This window comes from Tursiops truncatus, chromosome 13, assembly GCF_011762595.2.
Source record: "Tursiops truncatus isolate mTurTru1 chromosome 13, mTurTru1.mat.Y, whole genome shotgun sequence".
NCBI lineage: Eukaryota > Metazoa > Chordata > Mammalia > Artiodactyla > Delphinidae > Tursiops > Tursiops truncatus.
This window is the reverse complement of record NC_047046.1, coordinates 76,305,645-76,331,335: the sequence shown is the minus strand read 5'-3', so window position 1 is coordinate 76,331,335 and position 25,691 is coordinate 76,305,645. Positions and strand designations below refer to the sequence as shown.

At 39.1% G+C, this 25,691-nt stretch overlaps 1 protein-coding gene and 1 non-coding gene across 2 annotated transcripts in view; both read left to right on the top strand.

Annotated features, from left to right (window-relative positions):
- VPS4B (vacuolar protein sorting 4 homolog B) overlaps window positions 1-7,033 on the top strand; it is a 31,563-nt gene extending 24,530 nt beyond the window's left edge. The window contains exons 9-11 of the mRNA XM_019937191.3: window positions 676-895; window positions 3,830-3,970; window positions 5,563-7,033. Coding sequence (XP_019792750.1) covers window positions 676-895; window positions 3,830-3,970; window positions 5,563-5,664 — 463 coding nt within the window. The 3' untranslated portion in view covers window positions 5,665-7,033. The remainder of the gene's footprint in view (window positions 1-675; window positions 896-3,829; window positions 3,971-5,562) is intronic.
- A 3,387-nt stretch (window positions 7,034-10,420) lies between these two features.
- LOC117307781 (small nucleolar RNA SNORA70) lies at window positions 10,421-10,552 on the top strand. Its single transcript, XR_004521656.1, has one exon. It is a non-coding gene; the product is annotated as a small nucleolar RNA SNORA70 (small nucleolar RNA).
- Window positions 10,553-25,691: the final 15,139 nt, after the last annotated feature.

Sequence of the window (25,691 nt, the reverse complement as noted above, 5' to 3'; positions counted from 1 at the left end):
CCATCCAGTATCAAGAAAGGAAATGTGCTGGTTATTTTTGAAAAATGGCCTAATTCTAAACCCATCTCTAGAGATGGTGGAAACTTTTAAAATTCCTCTTATTGCCACAGAGAATAATTACCTGGAGAAGAAAATGTCTTCACAGACCCATTTAAATTGTCCCTCATTGCTTCCTCCTTATCTCCAAATGCTGAAATTCTAAGAAGGCAAGCAAAATTATAAGATTTTGAGTGATTTTACTCCTTAGAATTTAGGTCATTCTTTTGTCATCTCTTATTTCACACTTTTAATCATATTAATCCCTTGATCAGGAGTTCAGAGTGTCATTCTACAGGAAATTGTAATCCTGTAGGACATGTCGTGTCATGAATTCCAGACATGTGAACACTCTGGCCAAAATAATTCAAAAATCATGTGAGAAAAACTAAAGCACTCCAGACTGGTTCCCTGGCTATTTTGGTTTTATTAATGTGTTCTGGATATTTCCCCTTTATTAACCTAAATATGTATCTGTTTAACTCTGATGGATATGGGCCCATTTAATTTATTCAGCTTAACTTTGTATAAATGAGAATATCTAAATATCTTGTTTCTTCTTGAAAAACTAATTTTTAATAGAAATTAAATAGTATTATATAGTAATATTCTTGATGTAATTTTCTTTTTCATTTTAAGATTTGAGAAACGAATTTATATTCCTTTGCCTGAGGCCCATGCCCGAGCAGCAATGTTTAAACTGCACTTGGGGACCACTCAGAACAGTCTAACAGAAGCAGATGTCCGGGAACTTGGGAAGAAAACTGAAGGCTATTCAGGGGCAGACATAAGTGTCATTGTACGTGATGCACTTATGCAGCCAGTTAGGAAAGTACAGTCAGCTACTCATTTTAAAAAGGTAAGGAACTTTTATCCATCTTTTCATATATTTTTAAAATCAAGCTTTGAGACCATGATTGACTTGTCTTTGAAGAATTTTAGGAAGATTTCATTTTTGTATAGGAATTTTAGGAAGATTTCAGTTTTGTATAATAAATAAGTAGATTTACATAAAAGATTATGTTTCCATTTCATTGAAAATAAGTTCTCCCAAAGTGTTTTAAAACTTTGTATGCAGTGATTTTTGAAGTATTTATTATTTTGATATAAATATAGAAACTTAAATCTGTGATTGTCTCTGATGTAACTAGAATATCCTCGAGCAGAATCTAGTATGTTTACACCTCATCAATAAAGTAAAAATAATAATAGCTAATATTGTTTAAATATTCACGTGCCCAGCACTGTGTTTGCTCCATCATCTTCCTATTTCATTTGGTCCTCACAGAAGCTCTACGAAAGGTACATATAGCCACCTGTTGATGGTTAGTTCTAGACTAACATGATTAAACTGGGACTTGGATGTTTTTAACACAGTTTGCCAAGGTACAGCTAGAGAGGATTGGAGGTGTGGTTTTTCTCTAGGTAAGGTGTACTTCAGAAGCCTCAACCATTCTTCTCTCCTGCTCCTCCCGTGTACTGTTTGGTCTGCATGAATGACTTGAGTGTATATGGTTTGAGAGAGAATTTTGTGAAAAGACTGTGGTCTTGGGATATTCAATTTAAGTAACAGTAGACTAGATAATTTGGACCAGCTCTTTTGCTGAGGACAGCAGTCTCCAGTATGCTCATGAACGTAGATATGAAAATCCTGAAACACTGTTAGCAAACCTAATCCATCGGTATATGACAAACTAATATGTCATGACTCTGATACACATATATGTCTGTTATATACCACAGTAAAATTTTTTTTTAAATGAGGAGCTTGAATTAAAACCTGAATTTGAAGCGCGACTCTACAATTTACTTGTTTTATCTCCTTGACCAAATTGCATTACCTTTTTAAGTCTCAGTTTTTATCATCTCTTAAGTAAGGATGATAATTACTACTTTGAAATGCTCTTATGGAAATGAAATGAAGGAATATTCATAAAACAGCTGTCATGGTACCTGAATAGCCCAGTAAATATTACTCATCTCTTCTTCAGCCATCTCATTACTGAGAGAAATATGGTTAGCTCAGAATCAAGTTTATGCCACAACTGTTGTGTTTTTTCTTAAATTCTCTTGGCCATTTAGAAGGAACTCAGTCCTTTCATACTCAGAACTTTCCGTTCAGTTCTCTGTATAACTACTAGGGATGGCTTGTATGACCCTAAAGCCAGGCCCTTGTTAGGAGGATAGAGTTGAAGCAGCCAAATTTCGTTTTTCTTTCTTTCTTTCTTTCTCTTTTTGTTTTTTGGCCCGTGCTGCACAGCTTGCAGGATCTTAGTTCCCGGACCAGGGATTGAACCCGGCAGTGAAAGCAGCGAGTCCTAACCACTGGACCGCTGGGGAATTCCCAGGCAAATCTCTTTTAACATCAGGCCGTTTGTATCACCAACTATAGTAGATCTTTCTGTGGCTCCATCTTCTCCATTTTTCAATTAGCAAGAACAAGTTTGCCTGTGTATTTTATTTATTAAATGTATAAGTACTAATCTGGGCCCAGAGGTAAGTCAGAGTACTTAAGTTAAACTTAAGTACTTAAGTTAAAAGTACTTAAAGTACTTAAGTTAAAAAACACAAAAATCCCTGCCACTGAAATTGTTGTGAGCAAAGACAGACAATAAAATACACATAGTAAAGTGAAAATATTTATTTCTCTACCCCTGCCCCAATCCTGAGACAGTATTTAAGATTGATCATTGTAAAACAAGTATTAAGTATGAAAGCAGTCCCTGGTTTGATACAAGTGTGTTGCCTTCTAAATACTATATGTGACTCTGTGTCACAAAGTTTCTTTTTCTGGATGTTATTAAAACTTTTTCTTTTAAATCAGTTATGAATTGTAAGATAGCACTGAAATTACATTCAGCATTTAATTTTGTACTTATATTTGAAGAAGGAGTTTTTGTGGGAAAAGACAAAGATTCAGTAATTTCACAATAATAAACCTTCCAAAGATCACAGAAATTTCTTGGCTATGGAAAACAGAGTAACTTAAAGGAATTTTTAAGTAGGTCTTTTTTTTTTTTTTTTGGGAGTATAGTTGATTAACATTGCTGTGGTAGTTTCGTACAGCAAAGTGATTGTTATACATGTATCTATTCTTTTTCGAATTCTTTTCCCATTTAGGTTATTACGGAGTATTGAGCGGAGTTCCCTGTGTTATACAGTAGGTCCTTGTTGGTTATCTATTTTAAATATAGCAGTGTGTTAAGTAAGTCTATTTTTGGTCTCTAGGATTATGACCACCTAATAATCATTAGGAAAAAAAAAAGAAAATTTTAGCTACAGGTAATTGTTTCTTTACTTTATTTTAACTTATTTTCTCCCTATGATCATCTAAGTAGTTTATTGTAGGAAATTTAAAATATAGAAAATCATCCAAGAAAAAAATTAAAATCAAGCAAAATCTATCCCATCACCCAGAGCTAATTGCACTTTTTGTTGTATACGCTTCTGTTTATTTTCAGAAGTAAGCATTTTAACAAAACATAAAATAATAGTACATTTTCAGATTTCCTGATAATGGTCTAAATCTTTTTTTTTTTTTTTTTGCGGTACGTGGGCCTCTCACTGCTGTGGCCTCTCCCATTGCGGAGCACAGGCTCCAGATGCTCAGGCTCAGCGGCCATGGCTCACAGGCCCAGCCGCTCCGCGGCATGCGGGATCTTTCCGGACCGGGGCACGAACCCGTGTCCCCTGCAACAGCAGGCAGACTCTCAACCACTGTGCCACCAGGGAAGCCCTGGTCTAAATCTTAATGTTTATTTAATTTGTTCTGTTGTTGTACTGTTTATTCCAGGTTTGCGGACCTTCACAAGCTGATCCTAACAACATAGTAGATGATCTGCTAACGCCCTGTTCTCCAGGTGATCCTGGTGCCATTGAGATGACGTGGATGGATGTCCCTGGGGATAAACTTTTGGAGCCAGTTGTTTGCATGGTTTGACATTTTGTTTGCTTTTAAGAAAAATTTTAAAACGTTATATTTTATGGGGACTTCCCTGGCAGTCCAGTGGTTAAGACTCCACGCTTCCAGTGAAGGGGGCACGGGTTCGAGTCCTGGTTGGGGAACTAAACCTCTCACAGGCTGCACCGTGCAGGCAGAAAAAAATTATATTTTATAATTTGTCAGATAAAATTTTCAGTTTTGTAAAATTAGTTCAAAAAGGTTAATACTAACTACTTAAAAAGTTTTAAAGATTAGTTGAATGTAAAATATAAAAAAATAATTATCTTTAAAATGTTTTCTTGGGCTTCGAGGAAATTTTAAGTGAATAAGCTATTTTTAAAAACATACAGGTTTCTGACATTATAGGTCTTATAGCTGGGATATTATCACCAAAATGGTGGGATTGGTTAAAATTTTTTCCCCTGAATCTCAGATTTTGTAAAATATCCAGAAACGCTAATGCGTGAATCATAGTATTCATAATAGTATTTTCCTGTTTTACTTCTCAGAGCTTCATAGAAAGTTTAAATAATGCACTACTCTTTTAAAAAGTTTTGAAAACAAAATTTTTATTATAAAAAATTACATTTCTGTTTATATTAGAGGAATTAAAATATTCATAAAAATTACATTGCTGTAGTTTCTATTGGAAGAAATAAAATAATTCGTAAGACTTTATTATTTTGTAAGCCATATTAATTTTAGGGAACTTACTGTGATTGAAAAGGTACATTTATTATGTTTTCTTATTGATAAACAGTCATTTTTAAAAATCTTCTGCTTTAGTTATAGATTTTCAAATCTATATGTCAAAATTAACAGTAACTTTCACATGATGTGTAGACCTAGATATATAGACAAATATGTACATATATGTATATAAGTTTGTATGCATATATAGAGAGAAATATATCTGTAAATATAGATATATTTATGTGTTAATCAACCACAATGCTTATCTGAGAAATTATTCAGAAATCCTTTTTTGTTGCAATCCTTGGTTTATTTTTTAAAGTTTTGGTTCTTTTGACTGTTTTCCATACTGTTTTACAGGAGACATGGCCTAGAAGTTAATTTCTTAATGAATCCTTGATATTTGTATATTTTCTTACCATTTTGATTGTAACTTTAACTAACAGTTAAAATTTTTGATTAGTTGATTTTGATTAAATGGTATTATTCTGTTTCACATAAGTATAAGTGAATGACTGTATTCCTTTTGAGTTGCACTTGGACAACTGCTCTCTTGTTTAAGAATAAACAGATACGGCCAGAAAAGCGATCGGGGACTTAATTCTGGAGGCCTTGATCATCAGGCTAAGAGGACTGTACTTCCTCAGGGTGCTGAGGAACCTTTGAAAGTTGTGATCATGACAAGGCAAGCAACTGAAAGTTTATAAGCAAAGGAATAACTTGGTCAAAGATGTCCTTCAGGAAAACAAGAGAGTTTATTGTCAGTAGTTTATGGCACGATGCAGATTTTCAGATTTAACCTTAGGCAAAAGTTAGGAATGTTGATAATGAAATGTTTTTTATTCCGTTAAATCTATTACTAATACTCCCCCACTTCTTTTTCCTGACAGTCGGATATGTTACGGTCACTATCTAGCACAAAGCCCACAGTCAATGAGCACGACTTGTTGAAATTAAAGAAGTTTACAGAAGATTTTGGCCAAGAAGGCTAGACCAAAGACAACAAGGAAGACGTTTACCACGTGTGTTCTCTCTTTCATAGGTATTTTTGCCTTTCTAGGATGGCAGTCAGATTATTTCCGGTAAAACTCTTTTACTGCAGGAAAATAGAGATCTCACTTCAGCATTCATTTAAGTTTTATATGTACTTTTGCTCCATTACCAATTAAATCCTCCTGTTAACAAAAATTATAAAATAATGGGTTATAAGCAAATGAGTGACATAAATAGAAAAAACATAGAAATTACCTAGTAAAAAGATTAAAATTGATTGAGATACAAATATTTTAAATTGTTATAAATAGTGGTCTTTGCAAAGAGCATTCATTTTTTTTTTTAACTAAAATGAAGTGGGGCTAATTTCATATTTTGAAAAAAAACTTAAGCATCATTCTTGTCAATGTAAAATTTATTTACTTTATTACAAAAATTAAAAATGATTTACTCTCAGGGATGGGCAGTAAAACAGCAAAGAGCACTGATTGGGTTTGAAAGGTTTTGAATTGTGTTCTAGCCAAGGCTTTTAGTGGTTTTTTGATAGGTTGACTTTTTTCTCCGTGTAGATTTAAATAATTTCTGTAAAAGCAGCAAGCTTTTTTATATTTAACTAAGTAATACCTTTTACTGTGCAATCTCAAGAGAAAGACTCTCTAAATTAGGCATTGTCTCTACCTTGAAGAAGAAAATTGTCTATTTCAGTGTCTTTTTGTAGCAAGATTGACCAAAACAGGGGGTTAATAAATGTGTACCTTTTAAATAATTCTGCTGTGGAATACTGTAATGGGAGCCTCTGCTAAAAGGAACAGCCTCCCTTTGGATTATGGGAAGTTTCTTGTGTGTGATGGGGGCGGTGTGTGTGTACATATATATAAATTTTTTTTAATATAGGTTAGCTAGAGTCTTGTCTTTTACCTTTTAAGTTCAGGGAACAGCTCGTCCTGGCCACACGTATGTTATCAGTGTAATGTTTCATGAAGCTTTAGAAATGAGCTGATGTCTCCTTAAATAATAAAATACAAACATGATATTGTATTATTTTAATATCTTCAAATAAATAATCTGAGGGTGTGTGTTACATACTTGAGCACCAACACTAAGTTGTGCCTTGTACATTTGCATTGGCTCTACATGCAAAGGGTTATTAAGTCAGCTAGAATGAGGTAGATTCCTTAATTTACTATAAAGTTCTGCCTTGAAAATGCTATAGGATAACTTGCATTTTAAAGTATATTTGCACATTTTACATATTGTGCTATATGGTTGCCTTTGGGTTTTCTGTACAGGTTGTTTTCGTTGATATTAAATGGAAGTCGTAGGCCTGAAATATGCTGTTCTTACGTGAAGTAAATTGATACAACCTACTATTGGCTGTATTCTGTGTGTGCTTCTTTATTTTGGGATCTTCCATATAGGAGAAAATATTATCTAAATTGATTAGATACAAAGAAATCATTAAAAATTATTAATTAAGGATGTATACATGAAAATTCTATTTTTCAGTAACTACTGTGTGAGAGTTGGGAATTAACTTGGCACACCAACACCGAGTTCTTTGCGGACGTCTTACGAGACATTTTACTTTATCCACCTCAGAATCATACAATATTGCTATTAATCATATCATTAGGATAATTAACATAACTATATTAGTATAACTAATTGCTGAAATCCAGATGTTTTTGTGAATCCAAAATTTGTTTTGAGGAAGTATTTTACTTAAATTGGCCAAGTAGCGTGTAAGTCCAGGTTGATGATGAGTGGATACTTTATCACTCAGTTCCTACACGTGCTCTGAGAACCGTGCCTCAGTGTCCATGTCACTTCTAGCCATAGCTCCATTTTCCACATTTCTGCTTTTAAAACTGTTTCCAGAATCTAATAATTTTAGACTTATTTTAGAATGGTAGAGCATAGGTCATTTCCATGTGTTCTTTATGGGCAGATAAATACTCAAGAGGAAACAATGTTCGGGCTCTGTCTGGACCTTGGCCATTCTGATTTTGGGTAGATGTTTTCTGAGCCACCAAGTAAACCCTACTTGAGCAACTCTATGAGCTAGCTATTCCCTGGATTAGTTTAGGAACACTTTTTGATCTCAGTCTGAAAACTCTATAGAGACCTTAATTATAAAAGTATTTCAGTAGAAAATTGGTTTTTGAGCTTACTGTCATCAACATGCAGAAAGCCAGAAAGAGAGTATTTGATTACTAATGTGAAGTATCATTTAGCCACTTGCAGCTGCACAGGTGGGAAATGGAGGCACACCTCCCCAGCAGAGTGCTGGGAATGTCGCCCAGCTTTGTGAGCTCCCACAGGTACCGGGTGCTCTCCTGCCTCCTTTCTTCTTTCCTCTGCTAGTCCAAATCCCGTGATTTCCATTAAGACCTAGCTCATGACCCATCTAATCTCTTCCAGGAAGAATTCCTAGACTACCCCATCCAACCTTTGGATTTCTTTAGCACCGAGTTGTGACTATCTTAAGATGTTTCTCCAAGTGTCAAGCACACTCTGTTAATTTTGTTTAGATCGTTTAGATTGTAAGCTCTTCAAAGAGTTATGTTTTTTCCTTTGCATTAACATAGTTCTAGACACTGTTTATTAGGTACTTAATAAAGACTTGAAAAAATTAAGGGAGTTATATCCATATTTTATCTACTTCCTAGATTGTCTGTGAGACTTTTAATAAAATAGGTAATTTGAAGTTGCTTTGTTCCTGCTGGTCTAGTGAAGTTGTACGTTTTCGTCCCTGGGAACTGCAATTAGAGGTGTGCCAGAGCTGGCTCATACTGGCTCACAAGAACCATTTTTACACATTGCTGCCCACCTCTGCAGCCACCTCATTGGTAGCTTGAAACCTGCCGTGGTGGAAGTGATTTACACCACAGAAACCAGCAAGTTTCCATTTACATGCTGCAATGCAAAGCAAGGACTGTAGCTTAGAATTGAAAAATTAATATTTACCACATTTACAGGAATAAAGGGAAAAAGTTATCTTCATAGAGTCATAAAAAGCATTTAATAAAATCCAGCACCCGTTTGTGATTTTTTTTAACTCAAAGTAGGAATTGAAGAGAGCTTCTGAATTTAATAAAGCATCCACTAAAGAAACAAAAAAATTCTAACGAACATCATACTTAATTGTGAATTATTGAAAACTTTAACTCCCCAGAGATCAGGAAGAAGACAAAGGTGCCTGCTGTCACCACTCCTGTTCAGTTTTGTGCAGGAGATTCTAGCCAGTGTTAAAAAGGAAGAAGCAAAATTGTTATTCTCAGGTGACATGATTGTGTATGTAGAAAATCCAAATTAATAAACTTAGAAAAAGAATCTGAATTTAAGAAGATTACAGGATACAGGCTAATACATAAAAATAATTGTATTTTTGTATTCTAGCAACAATTAGAAATTGAAATTAAAACAGTACTTACTGATTAAAAAAAAAAATCCTGATTGCAGTAACATCAGAAAGCATCAGATACCTTCAAATAAATCTGAAAGATGTGTAAGACCTCAGCATAGAAAATTATGAAACATTACCACAAGAAACTAAAGAAGACCTGAATAAATGGAGTGGTGGGACCCATTCATGAGTTGGAAGACTCTTAAGAAAAATATCATTTCTGGGACTTCCCTGGTAGTCCAGTGGTTAAGACTCCGTGTTTCCACTGCCAGGGGTCTGGGTTCAGTCCCTGGTTGGGGAACTAAGGTCCCACAGGCCATAAATAAATAAGTAATTTTTAAAATATATATATATCATTTCTAACCAAATTGATTCTAGATTTAATGCAATCCCAAACCCACATCTGGGTGATACAGATACATGTATGTATATGTGTATGTCTCTGGAAACAAAAATAGGTGCTTAATAAACAGATTATTGATGATTGAAAAGAAATCTTTTATAGTGTGAATTCGTTTTTTATAACAGTATATTTCTTCCAGCTGTATCTTTCTGTACATTCATCATAACCATTCATCCAGATATCTGTACATATACATAGAAAGATATCTGGAATTACTTTCACCTTACGTTCATTATGTTATTTATGGGTAGTGAGATTTGGCTTGATTTTTTTCCTTTCTTCACCTCTTTCAGGTCCTTTAAGTTTATTTTCAGATTCCACTGAGACCTTCCCTGGTCATCCTACTTAAAGTGGCAATTCGTCGTGACTCTCCTTGTACCCCAATCCCTGCTTTATTTTTCTCTGTAGCACTTATCATCTTCCAACATACTATATAATTTACTACTTTTCTTATTTGTAATTTTTCCTCCTAACATGTATATTCCATGAAAGCTGGGATTTTCTTGTCTATTTTATTGTCTCCTGTACCTTCAGTGTCTGGAACAGTATTGGTGCCTGACGGGTGCTCAATAAATATTTATTGAGTGAATGAGTCTTTGTATTTTTTCTAAGTCTGAATACTTTACAATGAGCATGTATAGTTTTTGCCTCTCTCCCTGTTACCCTGCAATTTTTATTTCTTTTAAAAGAGAAGAAAATTAGGAATGAAGACAAATACATCAAGAAATTAACAGTGGCTAAATCTGCGTGATAGAAATATGGATACTTATTTTTTTCTTTGTTTTTATCTTTAAACACTTTAATTTCCAAAAATGAAAGTAAACGTTTTTAAGTAAGAATTGCAGTCAGCTTGACGGCTGATCACAGGAATTTGTCTCCTCTGGAACTCTATGAAATAACAGAAGAGGCTTTAAGAAGAGAAAGAGAGAAGAAAAAAAGACAGCGTTTGCAGCCAATTTGGCCGACTGTGCTCTTTTCCCCATGGGCGCCCAGTGTGCAGTAGCTGCAAACAGCCTCCTCGGTAGTGTGTGCAGCCTGCTGCCTGTACAGGTTACCCTAAGGTACCTTGAAGACAGCCCTTTCCAGTGGACATTCATGACTGGTATGCTGTCCCCAACCTAGGCTCCAGACAGGTATGCACGGGGACTTTGGAAAGCCCGAGGGCACAGGGGCCAGGGTCCACATTGGCCAAGTCATAATGTGCGTCGGCACCAAGCTGCAGAACGAGGAGCATGTGATTGAGGCCCTCCAAGGGGCCAAGTTCAAGTTCCCTGGCCACCAGAAGAACCACATCTCCAAGAAGCGGGGATGTACTAAGGTTCATGTGGGTGAATTTGAAAACATGGTGGCCGAAAAGCAGCTCATGACCCCGGAAGACTGTGGGGTCGAACACAGCCCTAGTCGTGGCCCTGGACACATGGCGGGGCCTGCGCTCCTGAGCGCCTTGGCGCCGTGCCCTCCTTACTCCTGTCCACCGGTAAATCCTATTTCCCTGTCAAAAAGAAGAACAAAAGATATTCATCAAACGTTCTTTGGAGGAATGTTCATCTAAATCAGCTACCTGGTTTTGGGACTGGCCCTGGCTTCCTGCTATAGGAACCAAAGTGGGGAGATGCTACTTTTCTTCATTAAGTGGCAGATGTCATGTGGGCCCTTGACTAGCCTTGGTTTATCAGGTGCTGCCACCCAGGTCCTTCAATCTTGAGCACCACAAAGATGGCAGGACGTTAAAAACAGGATTGCAGCAGCATCAATAGCATCTGACTGGATGGTGAAATGGCTAATTATGTTATTGTCTATGGTCTCATGGAATGAAGTGTCCAGTGAGGACATCGGGGAACTACTTTGCAGCTGCTGTACAACAAAATGAAGGCGTGAGAACTTCAAGGACTGCTAATTGGAAACCCAGGGATTCTCCATGACTGCTAAAAGAAACATTTGTTGTATTCACAGTACTAAAGTAATCAAAAGCAAAACTCAGTATTTGATCCTGCAGGTTGCCAGATTATATCAGTGGAATTCACAGGTTCACCAAGATTATTTTACGTGAACGTAAGGAAATTTAGTAGAGTAGGATCCATACTATTGAAATATGTATATTTGTGAGAGCTTGGAGGATTCTGAGTATCTCGAGAACTATGTGTGGGAATGGATTATGTCGGTGATTAGCCAAGAAAAGCGTCTGATTTCAGATATGATTGAATCTATCAGTATGGGTTCAGTCAACACAGATTCTGAATTTAGAATTTTCGTCTGAGCAGCCAAGAGTGATTTTAATTGTTTGCTTTACTGGTTGAAGGAACTGAACTTGACAGTCGACCACTCTGAACTCCAGTTAAGGTGATGTGAAAGAAAGAACCTAATATCTAGGAGGAGAAATGCTGGAGTGGATTTATCACATGAGAATCACTCACAAAGCCACAAGTTCCTGGAGAAGACCCAGAACCCAGCCCCTTGACCAAGGCACTGATAGATGAAAGGAAGGCATTTCAGAGTGTTTTTCTGGGTCCTTGATTTCATTGGAGCTGGAAACGATCTTTTGGTTGCAGAAGCCAAGTAGTGGCAATTAGCCAGCACAAGCCAGGTGGACTTGGTCACCACATTAGGCTGCAGGGCTGGCGTGATAACCGGGGTGCTGTTTCCTGCAGAGATCTTGACCAGTGATTCAAGGGTGGCAGGGTCCTTAGGGTCTTTACTAAGGGCTGCTGTGTTGGTATAACCAAAAAGCTGGTAAGCAGAGGTCTTCCCATCGTGATGGAGCACCCCACTCAATTTCCAGACCACAATCCGGTCATAGACTCTACACCACTGAAAGAAGTGGAGACTCTGTATTGTTGAGGAAGGATCCTACAGGAACATCTCAGGTGCACTGGGAGCTTCCCTTCAGCTTTCCCAAAGGGTCTGACGCTGCTTAAGGCTACCGTGAAATAAAGAAAGGGAATACTCACAGGATTATTGGACACTGGCTCTGAACTAATATTCTTTGTTTTTTGTGGTTTTTTTTTTTTTTTGATGTGCCCCACAGCATGTGGGATCTTAGTTCCCCGACCAGCGATCGAACCCACGCCCCCTGCATTGGAAGCACGGAGTCTTTACCACTGGACCGCCAGGGAAGTTCCTGAGCTAATATTCTTTACCAGAGAATCAGAAAGTCATTGTGGTCCACTATTCAAGAGAGCATCTATGGGAGGCAAGTGATAAGTGGGGTGGAGTTTTGACTGGAGTCTGCACCACAGCAGGCCCAGTGGAACTCTGCACAAGTATCCTCAGCAGTGGTCATAGTCACCACAGCAGTTCCCTGGCCCCAGGAGTGAAGGTTAATGGGAAAAGAAGGGCCCCTGGAACTCCCCCCTCCTGAAAAAGCAGTAAAGCAGTATTTACAAACCTAGGAGAAATCACACCAATTCGTGCCACTATTCAGAACATGGAAGATGCTGTGTGGTGTTATCTACCAGGGACCCATTTAACTCCTCAGGATGGACAGTGCAGAAAAGTGAGTTTTAGAGAGTATCAGGGCCTACATATTTATGTTCTTCTGTTTGCCTAATATTTCATTAAGATACATCTGAGATCGTTGAGTATTGAAAGAGGTGTGTTAAAAAGGATATAGACAGGAATTCCCTGGTGATCCACTGGTTAGGACTCCGCACTTTCACTGCTGAGGGCCCGAGTTCAATCCGTGGTGGGGAGCTAAGATCCCACAAGCTGCGCGGGGCAGCCAAGAAAATAATAATAAAATAAAATATTTTTTAAAAATAAAAAGTTAAATCCTTTTTTTTAACATCTTTATTGGAGTATAATTGCTTTACAATGGTGTATTACTTTCTGCTTTATAAGAAAGTGAATCAGCTATACATATATCCCCATATCGTAAATCCTTTTTAAAAAAAGGATGCAGACATTATATAAGCTTAATCTTAAAAAATGGGTAGTAATGCAAGGTTTCAAAAATTGATGAAGAAATAGTGGTTTTAAAATATTAAAATTTTCAAATGTAACCAATAAAAGAATTCTAAATGGTGATATTTACTATCAAAAATTGGGAGGGAGAAGAGAAGGGTTAATGTAAGTGAGCTAAGGGCTCATCTATCAAATAGGAAACAGAATCATGTCTAAGGTCAATAAATCAAGATAACCAAGACAAAAACAGTTGCAGGATAAAAAAATTATAAACTATTATCTAAACTATGCAAGATATATGCATGAAGAAAAAACTGAAAGAAGTACAGCAGAAATCTAGTTTCACTGAGAACTTTGTGTGTATTTGAGTCTGAGCCTCCAGTGTTCCTGCCCTCAAGAAACTTACAGTCCAGGGAATTCCTTGGCAGTCCAGTGGTTAGGACTCCCCGCTTCCACTTCAGGGGGCCTGGGTTCGATCCCCGGTCGGGGAACTAAGATCCCACATGCCACATGGCGCAGCCAGAAAAGAAAAAAAATGAAACTTCCAGTCCAGTTAGGATAGACAGATGAATACACTGCAACACTTGGAGTTCAGTGACAGAGCGATACATAGGGTGCCATGTGACTGTGGAGGAGAGACAGCTAAAGAAGACCAGAGGAAAAGAATTGGAGAGAACGTGATTTATCATCCTTGGAGGTAAATATTACATCAACTTTTTATTCTGAAACTAATAACTAATGGGAAAGAGTAAGCATTTACCCTCATTTTTAGAAGGCACAGTACAGTTAGTTTATACCTAGTCAATGAGGGAAAGCTGGCGTTCTCCCCTCTCCCCCTGCTCACTCACTCAATAAAACAAGCCAGCTAATGAATGTAGAGAGAATAACAGATTTTAAACTAGCCTCTGGCAACCCCAGTGACATAGTCGATCCAGGCAAGGATCATCGATGATGCTAAAACTATTGAATGAAAGAATATTTACATGAGATCTGTTTCCTATAAGACAAATCATTCAAAATCACAGTGCCTTAAAACACCGTCTTATTTCTCATGACTGCAGTTTAGCAGAGCTCCCTGGAGAGGGCTTGCCTCTGCTGCACGTGGTGTTTGGCGGGGGCGGCTTGACCAGGGCGCAGGGATCCAGATGGCTCCACTCACGTCTGATGCCTCCAGCTGGGCTGGCTGGGCCTCTCCCCTTCATGCGGTCCCTCATCATTCAGAGTCCACCCTGAGTTCCTTTACTTGGTGGCTTAATCCCGAGAGGGCAGAAGGAGCTTCAAGGCCTCTTAAAGCCTAGGTCCAGAAATAAAGAAATACCTCTTCTATCACATTATATTGGTCAAACCAAGTTACAAGGCCAATCCAGCTTCAAGGGATGAGAAATAGATTCTACCTCTTGTCGGGGGTAGAGGAATTGCAAATAGGAATGGGAGGGGTTGGTGGTGGCGATCTACCAACATTTCCAAGTGTCCCTCCCAGAGTACTTGCTCATTGCAGAGGGGAACATGATCTTTACCAGGAGACATACGGTTGTCACCACCTTACCCAAGAAATCAAATTGAGCGTGGGCAACCTGACTGCACTGCCTGGTGGGATGCAATACCAAATACACTTAGGAAGTGTTCCTACCAAAAATATGTAACCTGAATCCAGTCAAACCATAGACCTAACTGCTGGTTACAGAAAATTCAAGGGAGAGGGAAATAAATAACATCATGAGGAACCAATCAGTCCAAAGAGAATGTGGAACATCTAGACAACTGGCCTCGTCTCTCCAAAAAGTCAATGTCGTTAAACAAAAAATAAATACGATTAAAAGGTTGAAGGACTTTTCCTGGATTAAAAGAAACTGAAGACACATAACCCAATAACTTAATGCAATATGAGAACCTTCATTTGGATCCTGATTTGAGGAAAAAACAGCTGTAAAAAAACAGTTTGGATATAATTGAAGAAATATGAATACAAATTAGATATCAGATAATACGGAATTGCTATTGTCTTGGGTGTGATAATGGTATTGTGGTTATTGTGGGTGTTTCTGGGGCCCTTATTTCCAGGTGATACGTCCTGAATTATGGACATACAGGGATGAGAGACAAGAGTCCCATGATGTCTGCAACTTACTTTGAAATTGCACATACATTCACAGCCCCACAAAAAGCAAATGTGACTAAGTAGATAACTAGGACTGAAGGATTAAAGGTCATTTCTGGAGGAGATGAAATTTAAGAGCCAACTTTAAAAACATGCAGTGGTAGAATCCGTCACTGACTGATCTTGATATTTCCCAAGCACTTAACACAGACCCACGAATTATCTATGAACAAGGTCATGGAACTGTGCTTATTGTATACAAGTGATCACCATTCTGGCTGAAATGACAAAGCATTTGAATGTAGGTATTCTTGATATGGGAATAGTTGTATCTTGGAAAGTTGCCAAAACTCTTAAGCCTTATATCCTATTTTCCCAAAGACTTCTATAAAATTGTCAGTGGATTCTTAAAAGAATTATTTACGGCCTAAGACATCATACGTTGCAATTAAGTACACATAAGCCTTTTAATGTTGCAACGTATGATGTCTTAGGCCGTAAATAATTCCTTTAAGAATCCACTGACAATTTTATAGAAGCCTTTAAACATCCCATATTAAAAAGTGATTACAAAGTATCAAAGGAACCCTAGGTTATGAAATAAAAACTTTAAAACTGAAAATGGAAGAAATTGGTAGCAGCCACATGAAAGTGGGAAGGGCGATGATAAAAATGGTTAACAACGGGTATACTGTGGGCACAGCCCTGGCCAATCAGTACGGCTGTCTGCTCTCAACAGCCGTTAATCTCCAAGACGATATGTCTAGAATCTAAATAAAAGTACACACACACACACACACACACACACACACACACACACACACACACACACACACACACACACACCTTTCCTCTAAGAGGCAGAACATTAGTTCTCACAGATTCCTTCTGCTATAGGTTTGGCTACAAAGTAGAGAAAACACGTTGACAATTTTTCCTGTTACTTTAGGGGATGTTGAAATTATGGGAACTCGCTAATGGCGAGTCTAAATTTCCGTTCACAAACTCCAGTAGACTAAAATATCATATTTCTACATTATCATTAAATCAAACCTAAATCTGCTGTGCTGTCAGGAAAATCACTGTTAGTCTTTATTAGACCTCTTCCTCCAAGGCTTGTACTAAAGTCCAAAAGGCTTACACATTACTCAGAACAGGAGATAAATCCCCAGTCCAACAGTGTTGCTGACATTTTTATTATTCAAGTCCATAGACGTCCCTCTGCTATCCCCTTCCGCACCAGTGACGCTGAAGAGAATCTTCGCTGAAGCTGAAAATCTTAGTGCCACGCCCTGTTTGAAGTTTGGCCACTAGGGGGAGCCTTTCACTCCAACCCTCAGATGTGAGGTGAAAAATCTGTCCCCGTTCCTGCCGGTAGCCTGCAAAATCTCCTCTTTCTCCCGTTGCTCTCAAAGGTATTTCGCTTAATCTCTTTAGTGACATGAGAGATTAGGATTTGTTGGTAGGGCGAGCCAGAAGAAAGGAAAATATTGTACAGGAGATTATGTTTTTGCCTGTTTACAAAATACAAAGAAAGCCCGCTATCTTCGAACAACAAGGGAAGAGAAAATAGAAAAAAATTATCTTAATAACCCTGCCACATATTGTGAGGTCATCCCAAGAAGGCGTCTTGAGGAAAGTCTAGAGCTAAGAACAACTCTCTCTGAGTTGGAGAATTACTAATTAAACATTTTTTCTTTATTATTTTCTAAGTTTTATGAAGTATTTTTTTTATTGTGGTAAAATATACATAACATAAAATTTACCATTTTTTAGTATTTTTAGGTGTACAATTCAGTGGCATTAAGTACATTCACAGTGTTGCAGAACCATCAACACTGTTTCCAGAACTTTCCACCCAGACTCTCTGCCCATTGAATAATAACTCCCCATTCTCTCCTCCCTCCAGCCCCTAATAATCACTATTCTATTTTCTTTCTCTGTGAATTTGCCTATTCTAAGTATCTCGTATAAACGGAATCTACAACATTTGCCCTTTCGTATCTAGCTTATTAATGCAGCATGTATTAAAACAAAACCTTCAAATAGCTTTGGTAAACATTATCCCTTATGAGCTGCATTGTTGGTAACTCAACCTATAATACATTAGATAAGTTAACAAGAAAGAAGAAAGCTCATTTCTCACGATAAAAATGCTACCTAGTGTGATTATAGGCATGTAATGTGAGTCACTGCTATTTCACTCAATTTTGTTATCAAAGCAAACTAATAGAAAGCTGCCAGTGTAATAGTGTTTCAGTTACGTTACTTCTGTCACCAGTTATAACTCCACAACTCAGTGGTTCAAAACAACGGCAACCATTTCTTTTGCTCATGAATCTGCCATACGGATAGGGCTCCATGCATTGTCACTGGGGGACGGAGGATGCACTTTGAAAATGGCTTATTCACATGGCTGTCAAGTTGGCGTCAGCTACTGGCTGGGAGTCAACTGGACTGTGGGCCGGAGGCCTCAGTTCTTGTTTACATGGACCTATCCACAGACTGCTTGAGTTTACTCAAGGACAATGGATCAAATGCAAGGGCTACTGTCCCAAGAAAACCAGGGAGAAGCTACACGGCCTTTTCAAAGCTATAATTATAAGGCCCGCAGTGTCACCTCTGCCACAGTCCATTGGTCAAGGCGGTCGCAAAGGCCCACCCAGGTTCCAGGGAAGGGGACATAGACCCCTCCACTCAGTGGAATGAGCATCAAGGCCACATTATAAAAGAACATACGGATTGGAGATATCATGGTAGCCATCTTTGGAAAATATAGTTTGTTGCAAAAATAATTCTCTATATTAACCCCTTTTATGCATACTTTCTTTTTTAAAATAACTTTAATAGATTTATTTATTTTTATTTATTTATTTTTGGCCGCGTTGGGTCTTCGTTGCTGGTCGCAGACTTTCTCTAGTTGTAGTGAGCAGGGGCTACTCTTCCATGCGGTGCATGTACTTCTCATTGTTGCGGAGCATGGACTCTAGGCACACGGGCTTCAGTAGTTTGGCTCACGGGCTCTAGAGCCCAGGCTCAGCAGTCGTGACGCACGGGCTTTGTTGATCCACGGCATGTGGGGTCTTCCTTGACCTGGGCTCAAACCCGTGTCCCCTGCATTGGCAGGCAGATTCTCAACCCAGGGAAGTCCCTATGCATACTTTCTATGAACAGCCTATACAGTTGTGTCATTCTTTTTCTCTATGTTTGTTCAGATAATCTTTATTTAATGTATTTTTAAGTCTGTTGACTTTAATAGTAAATCGTTAAAGGTTATATTTTGCATGTCTTTGTTTTGGTTTGTTTTCATTTCATTTTTCTAACTGGTTTGCAATGGAAAGGAAATAAAAAAGGAACCTGGACATTCAACACAATTTGAGAAGCACTGCTCTCAACTAAGAGTGAAAAGGGCAGTACTGCCTGATGGTTGCCAATCGGTCCTGCATAACGGGAATTCTCGGGACTCGGAAACAGCACTTGCTGTGGAAGGCAGCAGAGAACGTAATCCTCATCTGTAAAGAGTGGTAGTGTTATTTTCCCTCTGCCTCTTTAAATAACCTCTCATTAGGATAGTTTGTAGTATAGTTGTTTGCCTCTATAGTTAGACCTTACTTAGCCCCATATCTGCTTCCTTTGATAGGATCTGTTAATCCTTCACCATAAGCAACGATAAAATTTATATACTTCTTCCTACCCAACTCACCTGATCTAAGTCAATAATATATTTCTTAATGTTTACATTTATAGTGGTAAATATTTATACTTCTATTACTTGATTTGTCTATTTTAACCAGTATATTTGGAAGTCAGGTATAAATGAGGCAATTAGTAAAGTCACCCTACCTTCCACGTGTTTCCTCCTTCCCCTCCCAAAACATGTTTCTTTTATTATTTCTACATTTTTAAGGTGTATAACATTTATATACCATCTTTACCCTAGACCCTACATTTGTTTTAGTCTTCGTTCTACAGTTAAACGTATTCATTTGCCAAATTCTCAAAAGACAGTCCTTTTACTATACTTTTCTCAGTCATCTTTTGACCAGTTGAAGTTCCTGCTATAAGCTGAATGTTTGTGTCTCCCAGACTCATGTGTTAAATCCTAAAGCCCAACATGATGGTATTTGAAGGTGGGGTCTTTGAGAGGTGATTTTGGCCTCATGAACGGGATAAGGGTCCTCACTGAAGACACCCTAGAGAGCTCCCTTCCCCCTTCCTCCAGGTGAGGACACGTGAAAAGACACATCTGTGAACCAGGAAGTGAGCTCTTATCAAGCACTCAATCTGCCAGTGCCTTGATCTTGGACTTGCCAACTTCTAGAAATGTGAGAAATAGATTTCTGTTGTTTATAAGCCACCCAGTCTATGGTATTCTGTTATAGCTGCCCAAACAGACTAAGATAATAGCCTTAATACTTTTCTCAAGAAGCACTCATGGGAAAAATATTTCCTTAATGATTCCATGTTCAACGGGTGAAATACAGATTAGCTGGATAGAAAACATTCCTTCCTTGAGGATCTTATAGATGTATCAGTGTTCTCTCATGTTCAGTGTCACTGTGGAGAAATCTGAAACTAGCCTGATTTCCTTTTTAAACAAATGACCTGATTTTTTTTTTTCCTGATTGACCAAAGTCTTCATTCTTTTAAATCCAATGTTTCTTTTCTATAGTTCTACATTTAAGTTCATGATCCCTTCTGTATTAGGGCTCTCCAGAGAAACAGAACAGATAGAAGATATGTATATACATGTACATGTATATAAAATATAAGAAGTTGGCTCCCGTGCTTATGGAGGCTGGCAAATCCCAAGATCTGCAGGGTGAGTTGGCAAGTTGGAGACCTAAGAAGAGCCAGTGTTTCAGCTCAAGTCCAAAGGCAAGAAAAATAGGCAATGTTCCAGTTCAAAGGTCATCAGACAGGAATAATGATCTCTTCCTTGGGGGAGAGTCAGCCTTTTGGTTCTATCTAGGCCTTCAACGGATTGGATGAGACCCACCCCCATTGGGGAGGGCCATCTGCTTTACTCAGTTTACTGATTTAAATGTTTGTCTCATTAAATACACTCTCCCAGAAGTTCCCAGGATAACTTTTGACCAAATATCTGGGCACCTGGTGGTCCAATCAAGCCAACACATAAAACTAACCATCACACCACCTGAGTTAATTTTTGCAGAAGGTGTAAAGTGGAGATCGAGCTTCCTTTCTTTGTCGATGGATGTCCAATTTTCCCAGCACCATTCCTTTTTTTTTTAACATCTTTATTGGAGTATAATTGCTTTACATTGTTGTGTTAGTTGCTGCTGTATAACAAAGTGAATCGGCTATACATATACATATATCCCCATATCCCCTCCCTCTTGCGTCTCCCTCCCACCCTCCCTATCGCACCCCTCTAGGTGGTCACAAAACACCGAGCTGATCTCCCTGCCAGCACTATTTCTTGAAAAGGCTACCTTTCCTCCATCAAACTGCTTTTGCACCTTTGTCACAAACCAGTTGGGTGTATTAGTGTGGCTTCCATTGACCTCTGTATATCCCCCTCTGTCAATACCACACTGTCTTTATTACTGTAGCTAAATAATAAGTCTTGAAGTCAGGTAGACTGATTCCTCCCACTTTTTTTTTTATGCTTTAGCTATTCTAATTTCTTTGCCTTTTTATATAAACTTTAGAATAATCTTGTCTATAGCTACAAAAACAAATCTTGCTGGGATTTTGATAGGAAGTACATTGAGACAGTATATCAGTTTGGGGAGAACTGTCTTTTTCCAAATTTTTTTATGGTGATAAAATACACCTAACATGAAATTTACCACCAATCATTTTTAAGTGAACGGTTTGGTGGTATGAAGTATATTCATATTGTTGTGCAACCATCACCATCTTCATTTCCAGAATTCTTTTAATCTTGCACAACTGAAACTCTGTACCCATGAAACCGTGACTCTCCATGACCTCCTCCCCCAGCCCCTGGAAACCAGCATTCTGCTGTCTCTCTTTTCTTTTTCTTTTTAAAAAAATTTTAATCTCCCCTTTCCCCCACATCCAGACTTTGCTCTCTATTACTTTGAGTTTGGATTTTTTTTTCTTTTAAATTCCATGTATACGTGAGACCACGTAATATTGGTCTTTCTGTGTCGCAAAGTTTCTGTGAAATGTTTTCATATATCACTTGGTGTAATGTCCTCCAGGTTCACTCATGTTATCACAACTGGCAGGATGTCCTTATTTTTTAAGACTGACTAATATTCCATTTTATACATTTACCGCATTTTCTTTAACCATTCATTCATCAGTGGACATTTAGGTGGTTCTAAAACCTGTTGGTGAAGTCCCAACACAGACTACAGTTCTACAGTTCGGGTGAGAGGTGCTGGGGCTACAGAGGTTGACAGAATTAAGGTGAAAGGTTGGATGAAAATTGGAATGTTGGGGCAGACTCTGTGTGAAGTGGTTGTGTCTCCTTTACGTGAATGTACTCTGGGGATGGATTTTGTGTCTGATTGGGGAAAGCTTCCCCTACCTCGCACTGTAAATCAGAAGGCAGGTGATTCTGCCCTTCAATATTGATTGACCAGGCTAAATGGGAACCAATAACATTGCTTGCGCCCACACAGGCTGTTAACTGTAAACAGTATGGGAAGGAATTCCCTGGCGGTCCAGTGTTTAGGACTCCGTGCTTCTACGACCGGTGGCCCAGGTTCGATCCCTGGTCTGGGAACTAAGATTCTACAAGCCTCGTGGGGCAACCCCCCTCAAAAAAAAAAAAAAAAACAACCAGTATGGGATACCTGGTTGACAAAACATGTTATAAGACCAGTGTCTAGTTGGTTTATTTGAATTTTGGAGGTGCATATATTTCCTCATCTGGAAATATTGCTAGATCTTCTCCATAAAACCATTTGAAAGAAATCCTGGAATCTTTCCTCAGACTGGGGCTTATGGCAAAAGGCTGTGAGCGTCACCTGTCAATGGCTGCTGAGCTTTTAGACCAGAGAATTGCCATTTAAGGGGCAATTACTAGCTTGCTATTGGACATTAATGGAAACTGCCCCAATGACTGAAGTACATAAAATCATCTTGAAACCTGAAATACACATGTTGTCTTGGGTGATGTTAAAGAAGCACTCTAATGGAGAAGACAGTGCGCAGAAGGGTTCCATTAGAAAACCGAACCGGTTTCGCAGGCACACGGCCCAGGGAAATGCAGAGAGGTGCACATGTGTTCACAAGCAGGTAGACTCTTTTGCCCTAGGACCGACTTTGGAACCACTTGAGGAATTGCTGAACCTGTAGTTACCTGGGCAGTGCCATCTGAGTAGCTCTCTATTGACCAAAAAGGAGCTGTTTTGTTTATGGATGGCAGTTTCGAGGTGAGCAGACAGCATCGCGTTGGAAAGGCTACAACTCTGATTGGAAAAGATGAAAACATCAGCTTGGTGGGCTGAGTTACCTGCTGTGAGTCCCTAGATTTGGGTTTTCAAACCAACTCATAGGCAGCGGCTAACGTCCTGTCCATGTGGCTGGGTAGAAGGGCAACAGAAAACTGGCCCATTAAGGAGATGCCTATAGGGGGCACGGCCCTGGGGAAATCACTATGGGAGTTTAAGGGGTATGTTAAAGTACAGCATGTCACTGTTCATTAGAAGAACCTCCTTCTAGGATCAGAAGGTGATTGGAACCAGCAAGTGGATATCCTGGTGTGCCCACTTGAGGTGGCCACCTGAGTACCTGAAAAGAGTGGGTATGGGGGGGCTGCAGCTCAAAGATGGGCTGAATCTAGACATTGTCCTCGTGTACCCTCTGGGGCACAAAATGCCAAGAACTTTTTTTTTAATCTGCCAACAAGAATGGCAGGGGCTGCAGATGGCTATGGGGCAGGTTCCCCAGGGGGGAAGGCTCAACACAGAGCTGGTGTTTGGACTGATGCTGGTAGCCCTGGAAGGCTACAGACGGGTCTTGACAGGGATAGACATACTCTGGACTGGGCTTTGCATGCCCAGAGGTAGACGCAAATGCTCAAAATACTATGAAAGGACTGGACCAGAAGATATTGCATGAATTTGGACTTCCAAGTTACATTTCTTCAGATCAAAGAACACACTTTATACTAAACCCATAGTGTCCAATAAAATAAAATAAATTAAAAAAAAAATTTAATGGAAAAAAAAGTAAAAATAAGCCCATAGTGTCCAACGATGGGCAAGGAGCTATCACATCAGATGGATGTACCAGGTTGCGCACCATCCTCAGAGTAAAGGTCTAATAGAGAATTGGAACAGGCAATTGAAACGTTTGCAGTCTCAAATGGGGGCGGAGGGGCAGATTTACATGCCTTCATGAGTGTGTGCTGACACTTACCATAAGGAAAACCAAGAACGCGTCCCCAGTAGGTAGATTTCTCCACTTTTCTGGGGGTTCCAGAGGCGAAGGGGTGGGGGAGAATGCTGCTATGCCTCTGCAGTTCTTTCCGTGGAAACAAGATGGTGGTACGACTACACTTTTCTCTTTTTTCTCCACATTGCCTCAACTTTCTTATTTTTGTGCCTGATGCAGTGGTCCCAAGCACCAAGGCTCCAGCTGTGGATGCTGGAATCAGGGATGATCCCCAAGCAAGAAACTGTAACTATACTTTTAAACCTTTACACCAGAATTCCTAAGAGACTGATGAGTGATTATGCCTTCACTCTACCTGACACAGTTGGGATTGATCATGAATGCAGCTGTATTGCCTAGTGGTTGGCAAAGCCCACTCACTGTGTGCCTGTGTCACCCTGCCCTATATGATGGGTAGGAGTGGACTGAGAGGAGGATTTTGCTGGACTAGTGTTCGTGCCAGCAGTCCGGAACAGCAGAGTGCTAGGCTGAACGTAATATCCTTTCCAATGGGGAAAAGTTTGAGTAAAAGTAAATCACAAATAGAAGGAGAATTGGTAGGCAAGGGGAGAGGAATGAATAAACAGATGATGTGACAAGGAAAATCCAATGCTACATAAATGCCTTGAGCAAGAGACGATACAGTCTCTGAAGAGAGCTCAGTTAGAAGATGTCTGGATGCGTGAAGATCACTCCTGTTTTGGGAAAACGCATAGAGTCGGATGGAAACTTGCAAACCTGAGTAGCATTGCTTTGGGAGGCATTTTGATTGAACGATATGCTAAGCTTGACCAGTTGTTGATGACTGAGTGAAACTCTAGCAAATGTGCTGCTATCTTTTGACTCTTATTTTTCAGGTTCTGTTTACTACTCACACCTCGATATGATGTAACACTGGCATCGTCTTAGCAGCAAGATCGCAGTACTGATACTGATGGTCAAATCTGTTGGGAAATTGAATTAAGAACCTCCTACTCCACACTGCCTCCTTCAAATGTTAGGCATATATTTGTTTTGTTGTAGAAGAGCTTTGGATGGATGGCCTTGCCCCAGGAGAAGGTCTGGCCTTTCCCATTGGCTTCTTGGAGGTATTCTATCTCAGACCTGATAGAAGTGTCCTTGTTTAGATGAGGGCTGGCCAAACTGGATTTTAGGGTGGTCATGCCAGAAAGACCAGTCATGTGATTTAGGTGGAAGTCTCCTGTCATGCATTATCAGCTGACCTGGACTCTGCCTTTAGCCACATGGGCAATCAATCAATCATGCCTAATAATGAAGCCCCAGTATAAACTCTGAATGCCAGAGGAGCTGCCCTGGTTGACAACACTCCATGGATACTGCCACACTCCAGTGCTGGGAGGGTCACATCTGGAGCTCTCCAGACTTTGCCCTGTGCACTTCGTCCCTTGGCTGACATTCGTAAACCATAACCATGAGTAAAACAGACCTCAGTGAGCTCTCTGAGTCCTTCTAGCAAATTATCAAACCTGAGGGTGGCTTGGGAGACCCTCCTCCAAACTTGCAATTGATGTCAGAAGTCTTGGGGACTGTACCCTCAAATCTTGCAATCAGGCTAATTCTGGGCAATAAGTTAAGAAAGAAGGAAAACTCAGATTAATTCCTTTGTTCCCGAGGGCCTTAGGATTTCTAAAAATAACTTCAAAAAGGAAAAGCAAGCAAACAAAAATACGTGCCTTATGCAAACCAAAACCATAATGAAATGTCACTTTACACCCAGTAGGGAGGCTATAATTAAAAAGACAAATGATAGCAACTGTTGGTAGGGATGTGGAGAAACTGGAACCCTTATATACGGCTGGTGGGGACCGTAAAATTGTGC